The 22516-nt window shown below is 40.4% G+C and overlaps 1 protein-coding gene across 1 annotated transcript in view; it reads left to right on the top strand.

Annotated features, from left to right (window-relative positions):
* LOC127809795 (alpha-glucan water dikinase, chloroplastic) overlaps nt 1-22516 on the top strand; it is a 43135-nt gene that overhangs the window by 5602 nt on the left and 15017 nt on the right. The window contains exons 8-22 of the mRNA XM_052348890.1: nt 4432-4653; nt 11377-11715; nt 11801-11908; nt 12036-12131; nt 12218-12358; nt 12485-12573; nt 18975-19109; nt 19423-19585; nt 19727-19816; nt 19895-20080; nt 20696-20758; nt 20835-20897; nt 21006-21065; nt 21172-21324; nt 21487-21570. Coding sequence (XP_052204850.1) covers nt 4432-4653; nt 11377-11715; nt 11801-11908; nt 12036-12131; nt 12218-12358; nt 12485-12573; nt 18975-19109; nt 19423-19585; nt 19727-19816; nt 19895-20080; nt 20696-20758; nt 20835-20897; nt 21006-21065; nt 21172-21324; nt 21487-21570 — 1992 coding nt within the window. The remainder of the gene's footprint in view (nt 1-4431; nt 4654-11376; nt 11716-11800; nt 11909-12035; nt 12132-12217; nt 12359-12484; nt 12574-18974; nt 19110-19422; nt 19586-19726; nt 19817-19894; nt 20081-20695; nt 20759-20834; nt 20898-21005; nt 21066-21171; nt 21325-21486; nt 21571-22516) is intronic.

Here is a 22516-nt window from a genome sequence, read left to right as displayed (position 1 = left end):
ATTACCTTTGACTTCAATCGGATGAAGGTCTCCTTTGAGAGGGAAGGGAGGAAGATGACGTTGTCGGGGGGAAAAGAAATGGGGGCGTGCAAAATGATTTCAGGAAAAAGATTGCAAAAGGTGATCAAAGGGAAGTGGAGTCAATTGGCACATCTATTCTCAATTGTGGCCCTAGAGGATAGCCATGCCGAACAAAGGGGGCAAGGGGAGCTATTCCTGATGGTCAGCACACTCCAAGGTATGTCCAACCAGGTACATTACTTAGATTCTCTTAATACATTACTGGCAGATTATGAGGATTTGTTTGTTGAACCCACATCTCTTCCTCCTACTCGAGTTTTTGACCATGCCATAAACCTAAAGCCAAACATGGATCCTGTTAACATTAAGTCTTACCAATATTCTCCAATCCAAAAGAGTGAGATTGAGAAAATGGTTAGGGATATGTTTTAACAGTCTATTATCCACCCTAGCCAAAGCTCTTTTGCCTTCCCTGTTTTGCTAGTTAAAAAGAAAGATGAATCTTGGCAAATTTGTGTGGATTATCGCCAACTCAATGCCATGACCATTAAAGATAAGTTTCCTATACCCCTTGTTGAGAACCTTTTAGATGAATTACACAATGCCCGATTCTTTTCTAAGCTTGACCTATGCTCGGGTTATCACCAAATTAGGATGAGATCCGATGACATACCAAAAACAACCTTTAGAATCCATCATGGGCACTTTGAATTCTTGGTAATGCCATTTGGGCTTACCAATTCCCCGGCTACTTTTCAATCCCTTATGAACAGAATTTTTGAACCCTACATTTGAAAATTTATATTGGTATTCTTTGATGATATACTCATCTATAGCCCTACTTTTGATCAACACCTATCCCACTTAAGGACTACCCTCGAAATTCTCGGGTCTAACCAGCTCTTTATTAAGAAATCTAAGTGTGCTTTTGGTCAAGGACATGTTGAGTATTTGGGGCATATCATATCCCGAGAAAGTGTTAGCATGAACCCAAGAAAAGTAGAAGCTATGGTGACTTGGCCGAGACCTACAACGGTGAGGGGGCTAAGAGGATTTTTAGAACTAACCGGTTACTAGCGCTGGTTTGTGAAAGACTATGGGGCCATCAGCAAGCCCCTAACAGACCTTTTGAAGAAGAGGGGATTCAGTTGGGGTCCCTTGGCTGAGGAGGCCTTTAAGAAGCGGAAGGGGGCCATGAGCAGGGTGCTAGTCCTAGGGCTTCCCAACTTTACAAAACCTTTTGTTCTAGAAACTGATGCAAGTGGCACAAGAATTGGGCCAGTGTTGGTACAAGAAGGTCAACCATTAGCCATTTTGAGCCAGGTCTTGAGCCCTAAGTATTCGGGACTTAGTATCTATGAAAAGGAATTTATAGCGGTGTTAATGGCGATTGACAAGTAGAGGCATTATCTTTGGGGGGGGGTGGGGAGATTCATATTTAGGACCGATCATGAAAGCCTAAAGTTTCTGTTACAACAGAAACTACATAAGAAAGGCATGTCTAAATTGATGGGTCTTGATTATACCATACAGTATAGGAAGGGAAGGGAAAATGTCGTAGCTGATGCTTTATCAAGGCGCCACGAGGAAGGGAGTACAACAACCATAACTCTGGTGGTTCCGGAGTGGTACCAGGAGGTGGTTAACAGCTATGAAGGAGATGAGAAGATAAAAGGGTCGCTGGAAAAGTTATCCATGGGATCCATTGAGGTAAAAGGGTACACCCTAGTGGAAGGAATGCTATCTGGGAAGAGTGGTGATTAGGGATAAGGCAGAACTCAAGGGTAAAATCATTCAAGCCTTGCATGAGTCTCCCTTGGGAGGGCACTCGGGAGTACAAAACACTTACTTGAGAGTGAGGCAGCTCTTCCACTGGCTAGGAATGAGAATGGAAGTTAAGAAGTTTGTGACAACCTGTGACACTTGTAAGAGGTGTAAGTCAGAAATGGTAGCCTATCTAGGGCTATTACAACCACTGCCGATTCCCAACCAAGCTGGGTCAAATGTGTCCATGGATTTTGTGGAAGGCTTACTCAAATCAGAAGGGAAGGACAATATCTTGGTGGTAGTGGACCGCTTCACAAAGTTTGCTCATTTCATAGGGTTGACTCACCCTTATACAGCTTAAGAGGTAGCTAGGGCCTTTTTAGACCGAGTGGTTAAGCTTCATGGGACTGTACATTGTTTTCGATCGGGATAGAATTTTCACTAGCTTGATGTGGCAAGAACTTATGAGGGCCTTAGGAGTAAAACTGGGCATGTCGACAGCATACCATCCTCAATCAAATGGGCAGACTGAGCGAGTTAATCAAAGCTTGGAGACCTACCTAAGATGCAATTGCCTCTTACAACCTAAGGAGTGGCATAGGTGGTTATCTTTGGCTTAATGATGGTATAACACCAACCACTATTCCTCCATCAACATGTCCCCCTTCGAGGCCCTATTTGGATACAAATCCCCTATCCTACCAGCCGTGGAAGGAGGCACTAAGGTAGCAACAGTGGATGATTATCTTCAGCAACCAAGAAGGGTATCGCAACAATTGAAGTAGGAACTAACAGCTACTCAAAACCGAATGAAACAAACAACTGACAGGAGGAGGAGTGAGAGGGATTTTGCTGTGGGGGATGAAGTTTACTTGAGGCTGAGGTATCCACATTTAAAGTCAATTACTCAGGGAAAGGTAACCAAACTTAGTCCCAAGTATTTCGGACCTTTTCCCATAGAGGCTAAGGTAGGAAAAATGACATACCGACTTAAGGCTGGCAGTCGGGTCCCAAATCCACCCGGTGTTTCATGTGTCTCTTCTAAAGAGTTCAGTGGGAGCACAACCGGTGGGCATTGCCTTACCCGTACTTCCTAAAGAGACTAACAAGCAGGTGGAATCGGAGGCTATTATTGAAAGAAGGGTGATTTACAAGCACGGGGCTCCATTGATTCAAGTGCTGGTCAAATGGCAAGATAGTTCGTTCGATTGCAGCACTCGAGAGTACCTCCCGGACCTCCTAAAGCAGTTTCCGAGAGCTGCAGTCTCCTCAACATTTCTTGAGGACAAGAAATCTGCTAAGGGAAGGGGAAATGTCACGGAAGCCATTTATATTAGCGGTCTTTTTAATTTTTTTGCTGTAATTTGTAGCTATTTACTGTTGCATTTACTAGCTATTGCTGTAGTTTCTAGAAAGGTTGTTAGCTGTTTGTTAGCCATAGCTGGCCACATGTAAAGGGGCCTGAATAGGACAAATTATATTGTTACAACCGTTGGGCTGGAGGGAATCCCCTGTGGCAGCACCTACCCTACCGAGTCTCTCTTGGAGAGGTATCAAAAAATGAAAATGAGATTTCTGAATTCTTCCCTACATCTCTCTGTCTTTTTTCTTCTCTCCGTTCTTCTGCGAACTCGATTGCATCTCCTAATTCTCATTGAATTCAGAGTGTTGTCACCCATTTCCGTGACAGTTTTTCAGAAGTTGAAATTAGATGAATGGCATCTAAAGAATGTCTGTGGAATACTCATGCATAGAAAAGATAAAACGCATTAATCTGTGTGTCAAAGAAGTTTAATGCTGATTCTTGTTTCTGCTAGTTGGATTGTAAAATTTTGTGGATATTTCCCCTTTTTGGGGGTGGGGCAGCGGGGAAGGGAGTATAGCTAAGGCTTAAGAGAATTTTTGCAAATTTATTATGGCCAAGGAGTGTGTGTTTATAATTCTTCAAGGATTATTTGCAGAAGGAAGTAGCATCAGGTTTGTATCATTTCAGTTCAGTGGTTTTTTCCCTAAACAAGGAGTACATTTGAATGAGCTTTCTTCTTTTATGATGGAGAAGGTGATTATTTATGGCCTTTCATTTTCTTTAATAATATAGGCATTTAATTTTTTTATCTATAAAAAGACCTCCTTATGAAGCCTTCTCATACATGGAGCACTTCTAAAAAGTTATGCCATTCTCCTGAAATCTACCATTGGACAAATCCTGATGACAGAGGTCTATAATTCTAATAAATGTCGCTAAAATATAGAGTTGTGCCATGAGGATGATTATTGGAAGCAGCAGCTTTTGGTTACTGATTTTTGTTCTTAACATGCTAGCCACTAGTTTCTCTTATTTCTTTATTAGTGTCAATTATGGTCAATAGACAAGTGAAAGAGAGGGAGTACAATTCAAAGTACCCCACTACTCGCTTTTATTATGCATACTTAGGGGTAGTAAAGAAGAATGATCAACCTATTTAGCTATTACGATGTTGATGGAGTTCATCTTTGATGAGAATCTTATTCAGTGGTGCTGTAACTATAGTTCAATGACTATTTTCCAATGCAAGTGAGGATGATTATGTATAGTATAGATTATTTGTATGACTAAATCTCTTTGTCTCATTGCTTATAATTCCTGTATTTTTACTGTTGTAGGAGGAATATGAAGCAGCTCGACGGGAGCTATTGGCAGAAATAGCAAGGGGCACTTCCATACAAGACCTTAGGGCCAGGTTAACGAACAAAAACAATACAACAGAGAGCAAAAAGCAGCTTCCTTCTGAAATGAGTGAAATACCTGATGATCTTGTTCAAGTACAAGCTTATATTAGATGGGAGAAAGCGGGAAAACCTAATTATTCTCCAGATCAACAACTTGTAAATCTCAATCTTTCATGCATCTACACTTTTGTTCTCTCTCTCTCTCTCTCTCTCTCTTTCTCTCTCTAGTATCTAGTTCTGTCAAGTGCATATGAAGGGCTAACTTTAAATTAGATCCTATTTTTTTGCTACATATAGGGAAATAAAATCCTATTTTTAATAATGTAAATAAGAACCATAGATTAAGTAGCAATTTGACCTGGAAAACCAGGTAGTCCTGGCCCCTTAATAGGAAGTTATGGGATTAATGGGGCAAGTTATAAGGAAATTGGTATAACCTAAAAAGCGAGTTTAGCAAGGTAGGATTTAGGTAACCTCAGTGCAGACTTTCCCTATTATATATAACATGCCTCAAATACCCTTATTCTATATTAAAATACAAAAATATCCTTGTTAAAAGATATATTATAGTTCTGATCATTACAAAAATGTTTTCTTTCATTTTTATATTGTGTTTGTGCGTTTCTAATTTAGATTTGAAAAATTGACCTTTTGAAGTGTTATGCGAGTTTATTTTTTCTCAATCTGAGTACCTAAGCCCCCTTAACGTGGGTGAGTGGAAAAGAAAATGAGAATGGTCTGCCCATCAAGGGTATGAGATTGGGGTGTTTGGTTAGAGGTATGGGGAAGATTTCTCCTAGCCCATATAAAAACACAAGATATAGACCTTTGGCAATTGAAAGGAAAAAAGAAAAGAAATTAATGACAATTTGTTGTAGGGACACATCAATAATTAAATATAGGTATACTTGGAGAACTCAATGGTAAAGTTCCTCCTTTGTGACCAGGAAGGTGTTATGACCCAGTGGTAGTTTTGTAAATTTTTTGCAATTTCTGTGGTAATAATCGCATCCCACATGGGCCATTTGTAGCGGGAACTAGAAGCTTCTTCCCATGGTTACAATATGAACAGCGGAAGGGCCTATAAAAGGCTGATTACTTGAGGATGGGACTTCTATGTTGAATGAGAAGATCTTTCCCTCTTAAACTCTTTCTCTCTCCCCTCTCAATTCTCCCATTTTCCCTCCCAATTCTGTCTCTATCCCTCTGTCTCAATCCTTCTAAATTTTGTTCTCTCAAGTCTTACCGCTGAGACTTGACATTTTGGTATTAGAGCCGATCATTCTTGGCCGAGATTCCGGTGTAGGAAGGTGTGTGATCGGTTAATTGTATCGGGCCAAAAGGAATTCCGAATGGCGGAAGGCACTAGGATGAAGCAGCTGGAGAATAGGATGGAAGCGATGGAATTTGGAATGAATCAGATGCAGGAGGCCGTGGCCCAGAATAGAGAAGAAATAAGAGCAATCCGAGAAGAGCTGCGCGAAGATATAATAGCTTCCCAAGAAGGAGTACAACAAGAACTAGCAAGGAACTGGGAAAACATGGAGCAATTTGGACAGAGAATCAACAACATGTTCAACATGTTGTTGTCATTGCCTCAATTCCGATTGCCACCGGAATTTCCTCCCAGAATGAGTTCCGAGCAAGGAATGGTGGGAGCAGGTATCTTCCCGAGGCCGCAAGGAGTTAATGAAGCAGGAAACTCATCCTATGATGAGACAAGAGATCAGGTAAGAGAAGCTAATTCCCCTAGATCTAATCAAGGTCCAATGCCGAGATTAGAGATCCCTCTCTTTGAAGGATCCAAACCGAGGTGATAGATCCGTAGATGTGAAAGATTCTTTCAGTTTTATGGGGTAGTGGAGAATCAAAGGATCAATCTAGCTACTGCCTATCTAAATGATACGGCAGATGCCTGGTTTCAAGGCTGGTTTAGATCGAGGGGAATGAATGTGAGGTGGATAGATTTTGCAGAAGAATTATGTGTAAGATTTGGTGAAAGAAACATGATAGATATAGTAGAAGAGTTCAATAAGCTTAAACAAAAGGGATCAGTGACTGAGTATCAAGAGAGGTTTGAAGAACTGGGGGCACTAATGTGGAATGCATAGCCTACATTAACGGACTAGTACTTTGTGTCTAGCTTTATTAGCGGCCTCAAAGATGAATTAAGATCAATGGTTAAAATGATGATGTCCACCACAGTTAGATAAGTTGTGGAGAAGGTGAGACTTTAGGAGTTAACATTGGAAGCCATCTACAAGAAGAACTGGACACTGATTAAGCCCCTACCACCCAATAATCATACCTTAGGAGGAAATTCCAGAGCCTTAGTGGCTAGAGGGACAGTAGGAGGACTTAGGGCCAATCCCAATCCTCTACGATCTACTACTATGGAGCATAGGAGACTCATGGGGTTATGTTAGAAGTGTGGAGAAAAGTTTGGACCAGGACATATCTGCAGGAGACAATTGTTGAACATGGAAGGGGAAGAAAAAGACGAAGGTGAAGAAGGGGAGGAGATAGTGGAAGGGGAAACTGTCCAAGATGCAACAACAACCCATAACAGTGAGGAAGTAGAACAAGAAGGGGTGGAAATCTCATTTCATGCTCTCAAAGGAGGCACAATAGGAAAGATTATCAAGGTACCAGGGAAATGGGGAGGAAGGGAACTGCTAGTACTAATTGATAGTGACAGTACACATAGCTTCCTAAATGAAGCTACGACATTAGAATTGGGATGTAAGATGATGGCCACCACCCCCTTATCAGTGACAGTGGCTAATGGTAGCAAAATGTACAGCCACAACAAATGTGAAGGGTTCAAGTGGCTTATGCAGGGATAGCTGTTCCAAAGCGATCTGAGAATACTGGAACTGGGAGGGTGGGATATAGTGCTGGGCGTTGATTGGATGCAAATTGTAAGTCCTCTCACATTTGACTTCAACAAACTGGAAGTCACATTGGATATGGGGAAGTACCAAATTGACACTGAAGGGCATCACAGAACAAGGAGAGTGTAAAATGATAGAGGGGGGCAAATTGCAGAGACTGATGCATAAGAAGAAAGGGTAGATTGCCGAATTATACTCTATTCATGTGCGGGGATGGGACGAGCAGGAAGGAAGAGAAGAGGCGAATGTGCAGAGGAGGGAGAACAGCTTGGGCACCCTACAACACCCAACTAAGGTACTCCTTACTGATAGCTTACACTTACTCTTGCAAGAATTTCAAGACCTCTTTTTTGAACCCAAATCACTGCCACCCAAAAGAGCCTTGACCACTCTATACACCTTAAACCAAACTCACTACCCGTAAACATACGTGCCTATACATATTCACCCATCCAAAAAGCCGAGATAGAGAAACAAATCTCTAATATGCTCTCTACCTCTATCATTAGACCCTCTCAAAGCCCATTTACCTCCCCCGTGTTACTTGTTAAAAAAAAAAATGGGTCATGGAGATTTTGTGTTGACTATCGTTAACTCAATACCAACACTATCAAAAACAAGTACCCTATAGCCTTAATTGATGACCTATTAGATGAATTGAATGGAGCACACATTTTTTCTAAATTGGACTTGAGATCCGGCTACCACCAAATTCCGATGACCCCTAATGACATACCTAAAACTGCATTTACTACTCATCAAGGGCTGTATGAATTTGTGGTGATGCCCTTTGGGCTTACCAATGCCCCAACCACCTTTCAAGCCCTAATGAACCAAGTTTTCCAGCCTTAATTGAGGAAATTCATCCTAGTTTTCTTTGATGACATCCTCATATACAGCCCGAACTATGAACAACACCTAGACCACCTTCGTACCACCTTTGAGGTCTTGACTTCTAACAAATTGTATGTTAAGCTATCAAAGTGTACCCTTGCTGAAAAAGAAGTGGAATATCTAGGTCATATTATATCGGGAGAAGGAGTGAAGACTGATCCAAATAAGATCACAACCATGGTAGAATGGCCCAGGCCGCAAACGGTAAAAGAACTAAGGGGTTTCTTAAGGTTAACAGGTTACTATTGGAAGTTTATACAAGGTTATGGCCCCATCAGCAAACCCCTAACTGAACTTCTCAAGAAGGACAATTTCTAATGGAATCCAAGAGCAGAAACAACTTTCTTAACACTCAAGAAGGCCATGACAGAGGCATCGGTGCTAGCTCTCCCAGATTTTTCTAAGAAATTTGTGGTTGAAACAGATGCATGTGACAACGGGATAGGTGCGGTGTTAATGCAAGAGGGAAGGCCCTTATCGTACATCAACCAAGCTTTGGCCCCTAGGCACCTAGGCCTAAGTGTGTATGACAAAGAACTACTGGTTGTGTTAGGAGCTGTTGATAGATGGAGGCATTACCAGGAAGTAGGACCCTTCATTATCAAAACGGACCACGAGAGCTTGCAATTCCTGGACCAACAAAGGCTGCACACCCAGTTACAGAGGAAGGGAGAGTTAATGGGAATGGATTATACCATTGTATATCGCAAGGGTAAGGAAAACGTGGTAGATGATGCCCTCTTGAGAAGGGAAGAGAAAGTAGAGTGCAGATCAACAACGACTGTGGTACTCGAGTGAGTTAAGGAGGTAACAGGAAGTTATGACCAAACACCTTGGGTGCAGGACCTAATCACTCAGCTTGCAGTACAACCCACAAGTAAACCAGGGTATACTCTCTCCAATGGTCTGCTAAGGTTCAATGGCAGAGTAGTAGTGGGTGAGGATGAATCACTCAAAAGGTAGATCCTAACCTCTCTACATGATTCACCCATAGGAGGCCACTCGAGAATACAAGCCACTTATCAGAAGGTGAGACAAGTGTTCTACTGGCCGGGGCAAAAGAAGGTTGTGGTAAGTTTTGTGCTAACATGTGAAGTTTGCCAAAGGTGCAAGAATGAGAATGTGGCTTACCCAGGTTTGCTGCAACCCTTAGCAGTGCCCGATTAAGCATGGGAAAGGATCTCTATGGACTTCATAGAAGGGCTACCCAAATCAGAGGGTAAGGATGTGGTGTTAGTGGTGGTAGATAGGCTGACTAAGTTCTCCCATTTCATCAGGCTAACCCGTTTCTTTTCAGCACAAGAAGTAGCAAGAAAATTCATGGATTTGATAGTTAAATTACACGGGGTTCCGAAGTCCATTATCTCGGATAGAGACAAGATCTTCACAAGCATGTTTTGTCAAGAATTGTTCAAAAGAATGGGGGTAGGGCTGCACATGTCCACAGCCTATCACTCTCAAATGGATGGCCAAACCGAGAGAGTTAATCAGTGTTTGGAAACTTACCTGAGATGCATGTGTTTCAACAGACCAAAGAGTTGGAACAAATGACTGTCATTAGCTCAGTAGTGGTACAATTCCAGCCACCATAGTGCTATCAATAGGAGTCCTTTTGAAGCTGTGTTTGGCCATAAACCACCCCTCTTACCAGCCTTATCGAGTTCTATAGCCACTCTGGCTTCGGTAGAATAATACTTACAACAATGATAGGGAGTTTTGAAGGAATTGAAAAGAGAATTGGCCATAGCCTAGAACAGAATGAAGCAGAATGCCGATAAGAAGAGGAGTGACAGAACCTTTGAAGTAGGGGACTAGGTTTATTTGAGAGTGAAGAGGTCTATGCAACAACCATTCACTGGTACCCTGGCATCCAAGTTAAGTCCAAAATACATTGGGCCATTTACTGTACAACCTAAAGTGGGACGGGTTGCCTACAAGCTCAAACTACCACCCCAGGTCCACATGCACCATGTATTTCATGTGTCTCTACTTAAGAAAGTCATAAGACCCCAGGCGGCAGTTAACCTAGAGCTCCCTACAATCGATGAGGAAGAGGAAGTGCTCGTGGAGCCCCAGGCTATCTTGGACAAAAGGGTCATCTACCAGGGGTCGCTACCCTTAACTCAAGTGCTGGTTAGGTGGTCTCACATGGATCCTCATCACACCACCTGGGAGTACTTACCGAAACTGCTAACCCAATTCCCATGAGCTACCAGACTTATACAGATTCTTGAGGACAAGAATGTTTTCTAGGGGTAGGGAATGTTACGACCCAGTGGTAGTTTTGTAAATTTTTTGCAATTTCTGTTATAATAACCGCAGCCCACATGGGCCACTTGTAGTGGGAGCTAGAAGCTTCTTCCCATGGTTACAATATGAATCGCGGAAAGGCCTGTAAAAGGACGATTACTTGAGGATGGGACTTCTATGTTGAATGAGAAGATCTTTCCCTCTTAAAACTCTCTCTCTCTTCCCTCTTAAACTCTCTCTCTCTTCCCTCTCAATTCTCCCATTTTCCCTCCCAATTCTGTGTCTATCCCTCTGTCTCGATCCTTCTAAATTTTGTTCTCTCAAGTCTTACCGCCGAGACTTGACAGAAGGTCATGGGTTTAAATTATAAGTTTCTTTGCCAAAAAAAAAAAGGGGGGAAGGTTGCATACAAATACAACCCTCTCTCAACCCTTGCACAATGAGAAGTCTCTTGCATGGGGGGGGTGCCCTTTATACTTAGGGATGACTAATAAATAAACATATATCTTTCATACAAACATGAAGTTATACTCCAGAAATGCCTTTTATTGTGCAAGGAAGTTAATTCTCATATTCTATATATCAGGAAAGTAGTGGGCAAAAGAGTCCAAATATCTACTAGAAAGATCCATTTGTAAATAAATTTAATATTTTGGAGGTCAAAGTTTTTGAAATTAGAAGATGCAAGGAGGAAGAACTAATAAATATAAAATTACATTATCTTCTTAGGCTTTAAAATGTGCATTAACTGGTAATTATTATTTCTTCATTATTCTTTATAATTAAGGTGTCACTAGTTATTGTTCTGTTTGATTTTAAGTGTCTGATGTTACATTACCAGATTGAATTTGAGGAAGCAAGAAAAGAGTTGCAAACTGAACTGGAGAATGGTACTTCAATCAATGAAATACGGAAGAAGATAACGAAAGGAGAGATAAAAACCAAGGTTGCAAAGCAACTAGAAAGAAAGAAATATTTTTCTGTTGAAAGAATTCGGCGCAAGCAAAGGGATTTCATCCAGCTTCTAAATAAGTATGCAGTTGGATCTGTGGCAGAAAAGACGTCAGTCGAACCACTAGCGTTGTCTAAGGTTGAACAATTTGTGAAGGAAAAAGAAGAACAAAGTGGTAGTTCTGTTGTGAAAAAGAAAATATTTAGGCTTGCTGATAAGGAACTTATGGTGAGATACAATATGCTGTAAAGTTCAATAAATGTTTTGCAGGGATGATTATAATATTTTAACATTTTACTGTTCCATTCATAAGGTACTTGTTATGAAGGCTGCTCACAAGATAAAAATCCATTTGGCTACTGATCTCATGGAGCCAGTTATCCTTCACTGGGCCTTATCAAAAAGACCTGGAGAATGGCTGGTAAGGCATTGGAATTTATTCACAGGGACATTGTTTACTCACGCCTTATACAACTATGATTAATAATCTTTGTGTGGCACAAGTTGTGCAACTCTTTTGTGGTTATAATCTCTGAAAATTTTTGCAGCAACCACCTCCAAGTCTGTTGCCTCCTGGTTCAAAATCCCTGGACAAAGCTGTTGAAACACAATTTGCAAGCAGTTCAGACAATCCATCCTACACGGTGTGACAAGATAAATCCCTTGGATCATCTGCCTGAACTAAGACTTGATTTATGGTCTTCAAATTTATCCTTAGTTTAATTGTCAGGTCCAATGCTTGGAGATAGAAATTGAAGATGACAGTTTTGTGGGGATGCCATTTGTCCTTTTGTCTGGTGGAAAGTGGCTAAAGAAGAATGGTTCTGACTTTTATGTTGATTTTGGCATTGAACCACAGCAGGCTCCAAAGGTTACCGTGTTTGATTCTCTTAGAAAGGATTGCCTGTTATACCTTATCTAGGTGTTTTTAGTTTTATTCTGTATCATAACAAGGGACTTCCAGATATACTGACTAAACATTGTTCCACTCAAAAAGGATGCTGGTGATGGCCGGGGCACTGCAAAGGCTTTGCTGGATAAAATAGCTGGCTTGGAAAGTGAGGCACAGAAGTCCTTTATGCACCGGTTAGTAATATTCAGTATCCTCTTTTATTCCTTGGTTTTTAGACTAATTTTTTAATTTGCTTGCCTATTTGAAGTTTCAGTATTTGCCTTTCTGCCTATTGGTAAATTCAGGCTGCATTCTGTAATCCTTAGGTAATTTTATGTATGGTAAATTTCCAGTCAGCAGTTGGCTTCGGGAATTTTATGTTTTCCACTTTATTTATCGATCTTAACTTTTTTCTGCCTTTTATCATATTTTCTGTCAATTTGTGTAACTTCATATGCTATCTCTCTTTGTTGTGAGGATTGCTCTTAGAAATGCTGGTTGAATGGACCAGGCTGGTTGATGTATATTCTAAGAAGCAAGATTCAGATACAGATATGAAAGAAAGTTGGGGTTCTGGGATTTGAAAAAGATAGCAATAAGGATACAATTATAGTAATGTTATGAACACTATAACCAAAAATACAATAAAAATATAGGAGTACACTAGTTAATGTATAAATTATTGAAAAAATACCATTATCTAGCATCAAAGGTACCATTGAAATATTGAATCCATAATGGTTATAAGCATTTACATTATTCAATAGAGGAAAAAAGAGAGAAAAAAAAGAATCAACATCAATGTTGGAGTTGAAACCAAACTCAACTCTTCCCACCACCCCCCTTTTTCACACTTCACCCAAAAATTTTACATAATACTCTAGAAACTCTTTTGAAATCCCGCTGTGTCCACAGGCTTGTTGAACTCATGTGTTAAATAAGATAAGTAAGGGGGTATTAGTGTAATTAATTTTAAATACGTGTATGTTACACTTGTACTGTACACTTGTGGGTAATATATACAGTTTATTTTATTTACATAACATGGTATCAGAGTCCTCCAAACCCTAACCTAATGCTAGCCGCTGCTATCGTCGTCAACCGATACCATCACCGCTGATCGCTTCATCCGTCGTTGGTTTCGCTGGTCACGAGGTCGTTTCCTTGATATCGCGGCCTCTTCTTCTTCAGATCCGACCATCTTCGCCCCCAGATCTCGCCCTCCCCACGCCTGTCCAGATCCGACCATCTTTCATCGCCGTCATCGCTCCTGTCCAAATCCGACCATCCTTAGGTGACCCTAGATCTGGCCGTTAGTCTTCAGATCAAGCTGCTCCCGCCTAGATCCGACCACCGTGCCATCCGCTGTTGTTTCAAATCTGGTGACTCTCAGCTTTTGTGTGCCCATATTTGCCTAGATTTGTCGTTGTTTAAGATTTGTTCTTCTCTCTTCGATCATGCAGTCCGACCTGCTCCAGATCCGCTGTTCTTTCCACATCATGTCTTCATCTCCATCTCACTCTTCATCCACAAGCCATTCCACCATGTCCACACCTATAACTATTTCCCATTTTTTGGGCACACCAGTTATTATCACAGAGAAGTTGAGTGGACAGAATTATTTCGCTTGGTCATCTGCAGTTGAAATTTGGTTTCTTGGCCATGGCCTTGAGGATCATTTATCAAAGACTATTTCAACTGTTCCTGAGGGCGATCAACCTCTTTGGCAGAAGGTGGATGCTCAGTTATTAAGTTTATTGTGGCAGACCATTGACCCGACTTTGATGCCGATATTTCGACCTCTTTGGGAGTGTAGCGCCCTGTGGACTCGGGCTCATGAGTTGTATACTAGTGACATCACTCATATTTATGATGTCATTGGTGCTTTGTTCAATTTATGACAAACTAATTTGGATATGACCACATATTTGGGTAAGCTTCAAGCTTTTATTACTGATTTTAACGAGTTGATGCCATTTGATATCGATATCAAGAAACAACAGCAACAACGTGATCAAATGTTTACTATCCTTTGTCTTCATGGAATTCTACCGGAGCTTGAATTAGTTAAGACACGGATTCTCGGCAGTGCGTCTCTTCTTCCTCTGACAGAGGTATTTGCCAGGCTACTTAGAGCCTCTTCTATTACCGCCGATCGTGGCATGTTCGTACCTAGAGATCACTCTGCCCTTGTTATGACCCCGACTGATCGCAGTGGTCGTTGGGGTGGTGGTCGTCCTCGGCCCCAGTGTTCCTATTGTAATCGTCTTGGTCACACTAGAGAGACTTGTTATCGCCTACATGGTTGTCTACCTCATGCAGCTAGTACTGCTAACATGGTTGTGGGTGCTTTGGAGGGTCAGACATCTATCACATCCAGTGATTCCTCACTAGTGACTATCTCTGAGGGGGAGTATGCTCAGTTTTTTCAGTTCCGAGCAGCACAACAGGCTACTTCACCCTCACGTCCCTTGTTGACACTGGTAACCTTGCTGCTTGCTTCATTAAGTCTTCCTCTTCTCTTGGCCCATGGATCTTTGATTCCGGTGCCACTAATCACATGTCTGATAATCGTTCTCTCCTATCTCATATTCAAACTTTGCAATCTCTACCTCTTGTTACATTGGTTGATGGCTCTCAAGCCTCAGTCACGGCATCACCTCTTCCTACTTTACCATTATCATCTGTTTTACATTTACCACAATGTACCTTTAATTTGCTCTCTGTCAGTCAACTCACTCGTAGTCTTAATTGCTCTATAACCTTTTTGTCTGATTCCGTTCTTGTGCAGGATCGGAGGACCGGACGGACGATTGGCACAGGGTTTGAGTCTCATAGTCTCTACTATCTGTCTTTCCCTGCTTCTTTAGTGGCGTGCACGACGACAACTTCCACACTACAGATCCATTATCGGTTGGGGCACCCATCTCTTCCCAATCTCAAGAAGATGGTTCCCAGTCTCTCTAGTATTTCTTTCTTAGAGTGTGAGTCTTGTCAACTTGGGAAACATAGTCGTAGTTCTTTCCCAAGTAGAGTCAATAAACGTGCTAGTTCTCATTTTTCAGTAGTCCATTCAGATGTATGGGGTCTCATTCGTGTCAGTTCAAAAGACGATTTTTGTTATTTTGTAACATTTATTGATGATTTCTCTCAAACTACATGGCTATATTTAATGAAAACGCGTTCAAAGTTATTTTCAGTCTTCACTACATTTTGTGCTGAAATTAGAACTCAGTTTAATTTGCCTATCCGTGTTCTTCGTAGTGATAATGCTCTTGAATATTTCTCTCTCTCCTTTAGATCTTTTATGGCATCCAATGAGATTCTTCACCAAGCTTCGTGTCCTGGAACCCAACAATAAAATGGGGTGACTGAATGCAGGAATCGTCATTTAATTGAGACAGCCCACACGCTTCTTCTTCATATGCATGTTCTTCTTCAATACTGGGGTGATGCTGTCTTAACTGCATGTTACTTAATTAGCCGTATGCCATCTTCTATCCTTAATGACCAGATTCCTCATTCCATTCTTTTTCCTCGGGTTTACTTATATTCTCTTCCCCCTCGTATCTTTGGGAGTACATGCTTTGTTCACCATCTTGTCCCAGGTTGTGATAAGTTATCCGCTCGTTCTGTTAAAGGTGTTTTTCTGGGTTATTCCTGCTTTCAGAAGGGGTATCATTGCTACTCTCCTCAATTAACTCGATATTTTGTTTCAGCGGATGTTACCTTTTTTGGGTCATCTCCTTATCTCCCTTCTTCGTCTGAGGTCTCCGAGTCTGTGTTTACTGGGTTACCTTTGCTTGTCCCTTTTCTTGACCTTCCATCATCTCCATCTCCAATGCCTTCACCATCTCCACCATCCTTTGCCTCTTGCCTTGATTGCCTCGATCTTTAGGTCTATCAATGGCGTCCACAACTCATGGCCCAACCAGCACCGACTGTCGTCGCTAGTCCGAGGGAGCCGTCTCCTAACTCATCCTCTGTGTCGATTAGTTATTCCTCCTTTGGTTCGTCGCCTTCGACTTTTGATCTTAACTTACCTATTGCTCTTCGTAAAGATACTCGTCATTGCACCACCTTCCATTCCATTTCCCATTTTGTTAGCTATGATTCTTTGTCCCCTGAATATTCTGCTTTATCGTTTGTTTCTCTTCCTAAATTTGTTCCCGAAGCTCTTTCCTATCCAGGGTGGCAGGCTGCTATAGTCGAAGAAATGTCTGCCTTACATTCCATTGGGACTTGGGACTTGGTACCTCTTCCCAAAGGTAAGTCTACTGTTGGTTGTCGCTTGGTTTACACTGTTAAAGTTGGCCTTGATGGCCGGATTGATCGTCTTAAGGCTCGCCTTGTTGCTAAAGGATACACTCAGGTTTCTGGTTTTGATTATGGCGATACATTTTCTCCTGTTGCTAAGATCTCCCCTGTTCGCCTTTTCTTGTCCCTTGCTGCTATGTTTCATTGGCCTCTTGATCAACTGAACATAAAAAATGCCTTTCTTCATGGCGATTTACAGGAGGAGGTGTATATGGAGCAACCTCCTAGCTTTGTTGCTCAGGGCGAGTCTGGGTTGGTATGTCGCTTTCGAAAATCTTTATACGGTTTAAAATAGTCTCCTTGAGATTGGTTTGGTCGATTTTGTTCAGTTGTTCTTGAGTTTGGGTTAACTCGGAATGAAGCTAATCATTCTGTTTTTATCGCTCCCAGTTTGGCCACCACATTCTTCTAGTGGTATATGTTGATGATATAGACTTACAGGGGATGATGAGGTTGGTATCATTGAATTGAAGGCACATCTTCACCAACAGTTTCAGACTAAGAATCTAGGTCATTTGAGATATTTTTTGGGTATTGATGTAGTTTGGTCAAAGCAAGGCCTCTATATTTCTTAAAGGAAGTATGCTTTGGATATGCTAGAGGAGACATGATTGCTTGGATGTAAGCCTACAAATACCCTTATGGATCCAAATATCAGGCTGTTATCGAGACAGGGGAGCCTCTTTTTGATCCTGGGCGCTACCGTCGACTAGTTGGGAAACTTAATTACATCACAATCACTCGTCCTGATATTTCATTTGTTGTGAGTGTGGTAAGTCAGTTCTTGGGTTCATCTTGTGACAATCACTGGGATGTAGTGATCCATATTTTTCGGTATATTAAGGCTACCCTTGGTCGGGGTGTATTGTATCAAAATCATGGGCACAGTTAGATTGTGGGATATACGAATGCTGATTGGGCAGGATCACCTAGTGATAGACGATCCACATTTGGATACTGTGTATTTGTGGGTGGAAATCTAGTCTCTTGGAAAAGTAAGAAGCAAATTGTTATCGCCAAATCTAGTGTAGAGGCTGAATACAGGGTAATGGTCGTAACAACATGTGAGCTAGTGTGGTTGAAACAATTAATTGAGGAGTTAGGAGTTATGCAGGTCAAGTCTATGTAATTGGTTTGTGACAACCAGGTTGCAATGCATATTGCTTCTAGTTCTGTGTTTCATGAGAGAACCAAACATATTGAAATTGATTGCCATTTTGTTACAGCAAAGGTGTTCTTTGGGGATATAGTTACAACATATGTGGGTTCCAATGATCAATTAGCTGATTTACTCACCAAGTCACTTAGATGGTCTCATGTGAATTATATTTGTACCAAGCTGGACATGCTTAATATATATGCTCCAACTCGAGGAAGAGTGTTAAAATAAGATAAGTAAGGGGGTATTAGTGTAATTAATTTTAAATACGTGTATCTATATATATACGCTGTATTGTACACTTGTGGGTTGTATACACAGTTTATTTTATTCACATAATGGACACAAGTGTTGACATATATCCTAATCATGGAGTGTTTGTCTTGTGCCCTCGATGTTGTCTAAATTCAAAATAATAATAAAAAATTAGGACATACTATTTCTTTTGTCCAACACATACATCAAGATGACCAAGGAGCGTCTGTGTGCGATACATGTTAGGCATGGCTACAATACCCAATATGAATAAAAAATGCTTTATATAATATGCATATTTCTGAGTGTTGTTTTGCCATTTCTTTGATGTTCTTACAATTGCCTTCTTGGTATGTTGGGCGGACTCTTTCATGGTGGTTATGGTTAATTTTGAAGTGCAGTAGTTGTCTCCAAGGGATAAGGGCTTGGACTTAGCAGGATTTTGGCTTTTTCTTTCACATCTTCTTGTGCATGTATGTGTCCTGTGTCCGTATTATTGGTCATGCTTGTAGGATATGATAGGTTCAACTTATTTTTTGGATAGGTTAACTATATTGGTCCTCATCCCAAATTATGCTTTTTGAATGCTAGTGCAGCTCAACCCCTCATAAAAATTACCATCTTTAGGAGAAATAGTCACTGGGACAGTTAAACTTGCTTTATATTGGGTTTGGATCTACATGATAAATGCTGATTGGGCTTTTGATTAAATGCTTGGCAGCATGTAGACAACTACACATTCACATGGCATTACACTATATCTCATTTAATATTACTGGTTTTATATTTAACTCATGTTTGGGTCCCGAGTTGGTTCAATGTCATTGAAATTATAATGGTATGCTTTTTTTTTTTTCTCCTCAGATTTAATATTGCATCAGACTTGGTAAATGAAGCCAGAGATGCTGGTGAACTGGGCTTTGCAGCAATTCTTGTGTGGATGAGGTTTATGGCCACAAGGCAGCTCATATGGAATAAAAACTACAATGTAAAACCACGGTATAACTCTCACACTTCATTGCTTGACACATTAGAGAAATTCAATCAGGATAACTCTTGCACATTACATGCTTTGGTTTTGAAAACTTCAATCAGCTAAGATATCACTTTTAATTTATGAATATTCAAACCACGTAAAGTGCTGAAGGGTTCTAGATTTTCCAGCAAATCTTTTTTTGCTTCAATCACTTTTATAAAATTATCCTAACCTGCTCTGAACAAATTCTAAGCATCTACATGCATCCCCATCCCATCCTCTGATTGTAAATATGCATGCTCAATCTCTTGTGCTCTTTGGGCATATATGGTGCAGTGAAATAAGTAAAGCTCAGGATAGGCTCACAGACTTGCTTCAGAATATTTATAGAACTCATCCCCAACATCGGGAACTTTTGAGAATGATTCTATCTACTGTGGGTCGTGGAGGTGAAGGGGATGTGGGGCAGCGGATCCGGGACGAAATCCTTGTTATCCAGGCAAATCTCTAACTTTATTCTATTTTTTAAGCCCAAAAGTATTCCCGTGTACATGTTCTGAAGAAGCTTTCTTTTGCATTTTATTTTTCCCTTTTGACAGTAAACTTTGTTGTTTTATGAATACTTATGTGTTGGTTTCAGAGAAATAATGATTGCAAAGGTGGGATGATGGAGGAATGGCATCAGAAGCTACATAATAATACTAGCCCTGATGATGTTGTGATCTGTCAGGTACAAGAATGCAGATCTGGTGGACTTCTTTGGCTTTGTATTACTCAAGAAATTTCCTTATATTGAATCTGCGTGCAGGCATTGATTGATTATATTGAAAATGACTTTGACATCAGTGCTTACTGGAAAACATTGAATGAGAATGGAATAACTAAAGAACGGCTCTTAAGCTATGATCGTGGCATCCATTCTGAGCCAAATCTCAGGAGAGATCAGAAAGATGGTCTTTTACGTGATCTAGGAAACTACATGAGAACATTGAAGGTGGCCTTCTCAATCTTCTTGGTCAATGCTTTGGTTATTATCTAGGCAAAGTATCCGTATGGTATTGTAGCTGCATCAATCATCATTTTCATCACAGGCCTTAATCTCATTAGGGGGGGTTAGCTACATGGATTCTAGCTTTTCAATCTTCTCTATCCATCGCAAGGTAACTGCATTCTAGTAATAGGTGAAACCATAATGACTGATAACATATATAAATGAATCATTATGGGGTTTTTAGAGCACCTTTTATTACATAAATCATATTAGTGATTTTGAAGTTTGTTTGATGAAGCTGAACTATGGACAACTGTGCCTTTTTTTAGTTAGTGCATAAATATTGTATATGCAGTGTAAGCCATTGTGTGACTTTAATAGAGCTGCTTGAAAGAAGTGAAACAGTAAATGCATCCCCTAAATGTTGTCTCATAAGTGAAAGAGTCGGGGCTTTCCAGCAAAAGAAAAAAGAAAGAAAAAGAAAAGGTCAACTTTTCTATTCTGATCATTCAGATCTTTTTAAGGTTGAAGAGGGGATCTACTTTGGCTGCTCTCTTAACAATTTGTGTTGTCATAGTTTAGAAGTTGATCACACTTGCAAACTTAATCTATATGCAGGCTGTTCATTCCGGTGCTGATTTGGAGTCTGCTATATCTAATTGCATGGGCTACAGATCGGAGGTAATATAAGTAACTAGCAAGGGTTGCTTGATATAAGATTTCTTAATCCATTGATGAGAACTTTAATCTTTTTCAGGGACAAGGCTTCATGGTCGGGGTGCAAATAAATCCTGTATCTGGCCTGCCATCTGGATTTCAGGTGGTACTTCCTTGGCTATTCCTTTTATGAAGCCTTCATAATCTCACATGTAGGTTTCAAAGTTGAGAAATCCTTATCCCTTGGAAATTTGACCTGTCCTTTAAACAGGAATTGCTTCAATTTGTTCTGAAACACATTGAAGATAAAAATGTAGAAGCCCTTCTTGAGGTATGTTGACTTTTTTTTTAGAGTGCCTTCTTTTTAGCAGTTTTCCTACTTTCTAACTTTACCAAAATCTATCCGTGTATCAAAAATTATGTGTGTATATATCCAGGGCCTGCTAGAGGCACGTGAGGAGCTCAGGCCTTTACTTTCTAAATCACATGATCGTCTTAGGGATCTTCTTTTTTTGGACATTGCCCTTGATTCTACTGTAAGAACAACCATTGAAAGGGGATATGAAGAATTGAACAATGCTAAACCAGAGGTATATACCATGTCAGCATGTCTCCATTTATACTACACTAACGATTTTACTCTTCCAATCACTTCTATGGACTAAAAGTTTCCACTTGTCTTAATCTTTTTGGTCCACTTTAATTTCGTTCTTTGAAACATGTTCTTGACAATCCTATTCATGTATTTGCAGAAAATCATGTACTTCATCACCCTTGCTCTTGAAAACCTTGCTCTTTCTTCGGATGACAATGAGGATCTTATCTATTGCTTAAAGGTAATTGTGAAAAAAATGAGATTTTTCTGTCTTAATTTGCTAACTATACATGCAGCATATATATATACAAAGAGGAGATCCAATCATATCACTAACTGTAGAAACTTCCTAAGAATCTGCAATCAATCTACTTCCTAAGAATCTGCAATCAATCTAATCAAGTAAACTTAGAAACTGAAAATACACTTCCTAACATAGAAGGATCCTAGTGATATTCTTGGGATATTCTGACACTCCCCCTCAAGTTGGGGAATATTGGTTTACCATTCCTTGCTTGCGAACAATTTTTTGAAATATATGACTAGGTAGCCCTTTAGTGAGAACATCAGCGAGTTGGTCTTTGGATGGGACATACGGTGTGCAAATTAATCCGTTATCGATCTTTTCTTTTTTAAAGTGTTGATTTACTTCCACGTGTTTAGTCCGATCATGTTGAACAGGGTTGTGAGTAATGCTAATGGCTGACTTGTTATTACAATATAATCTTATAGGACCTTCCCACTTAATTATGAGATCTTCTAGTATTATCTTGAGCTGAAGAAGCTCACAAATGCCTACAGCCAAGGACCTAAATTCAGCCTTTGCGCTCGGCCTGGCCACAACTAGTTGTTTCTTACTCCTCCAAGTGACCAAATTTCCCCTAACAAAGGTGCAGTAATTGGAAGTTGACCTCCTATCAACGATAGAGCTTGCATAGTTGGTGTCCGTGTACGCTTCAAGACTGAGGCTTGTACCCTTCTTGAAAAGGAAAAGTGAGTGTGATTGGGAGAGAAAACTTGAGAGATTAGTCTCTTAATTCTCTATTATTTATAGGCTAATTACAATAAATGAGTCCTAAATGATGGAGCTAATCATGGAGATAATTATAGATCAAGGAGATAATTACAGCCTAAATCATAGAGACTAATATAGACTAATTACCTTAATTATCAGTTGACTATATACA

This window comes from Diospyros lotus, chromosome 9 (genome assembly GCF_014633365.1).
Source record: "Diospyros lotus cultivar Yz01 chromosome 9, ASM1463336v1, whole genome shotgun sequence".
In the NCBI taxonomy this organism is placed as follows: domain Eukaryota; kingdom Viridiplantae; phylum Streptophyta; class Magnoliopsida; order Ericales; family Ebenaceae; genus Diospyros; species Diospyros lotus.
This window is presented reverse-complemented; position numbering and strand designations above follow the sequence as displayed.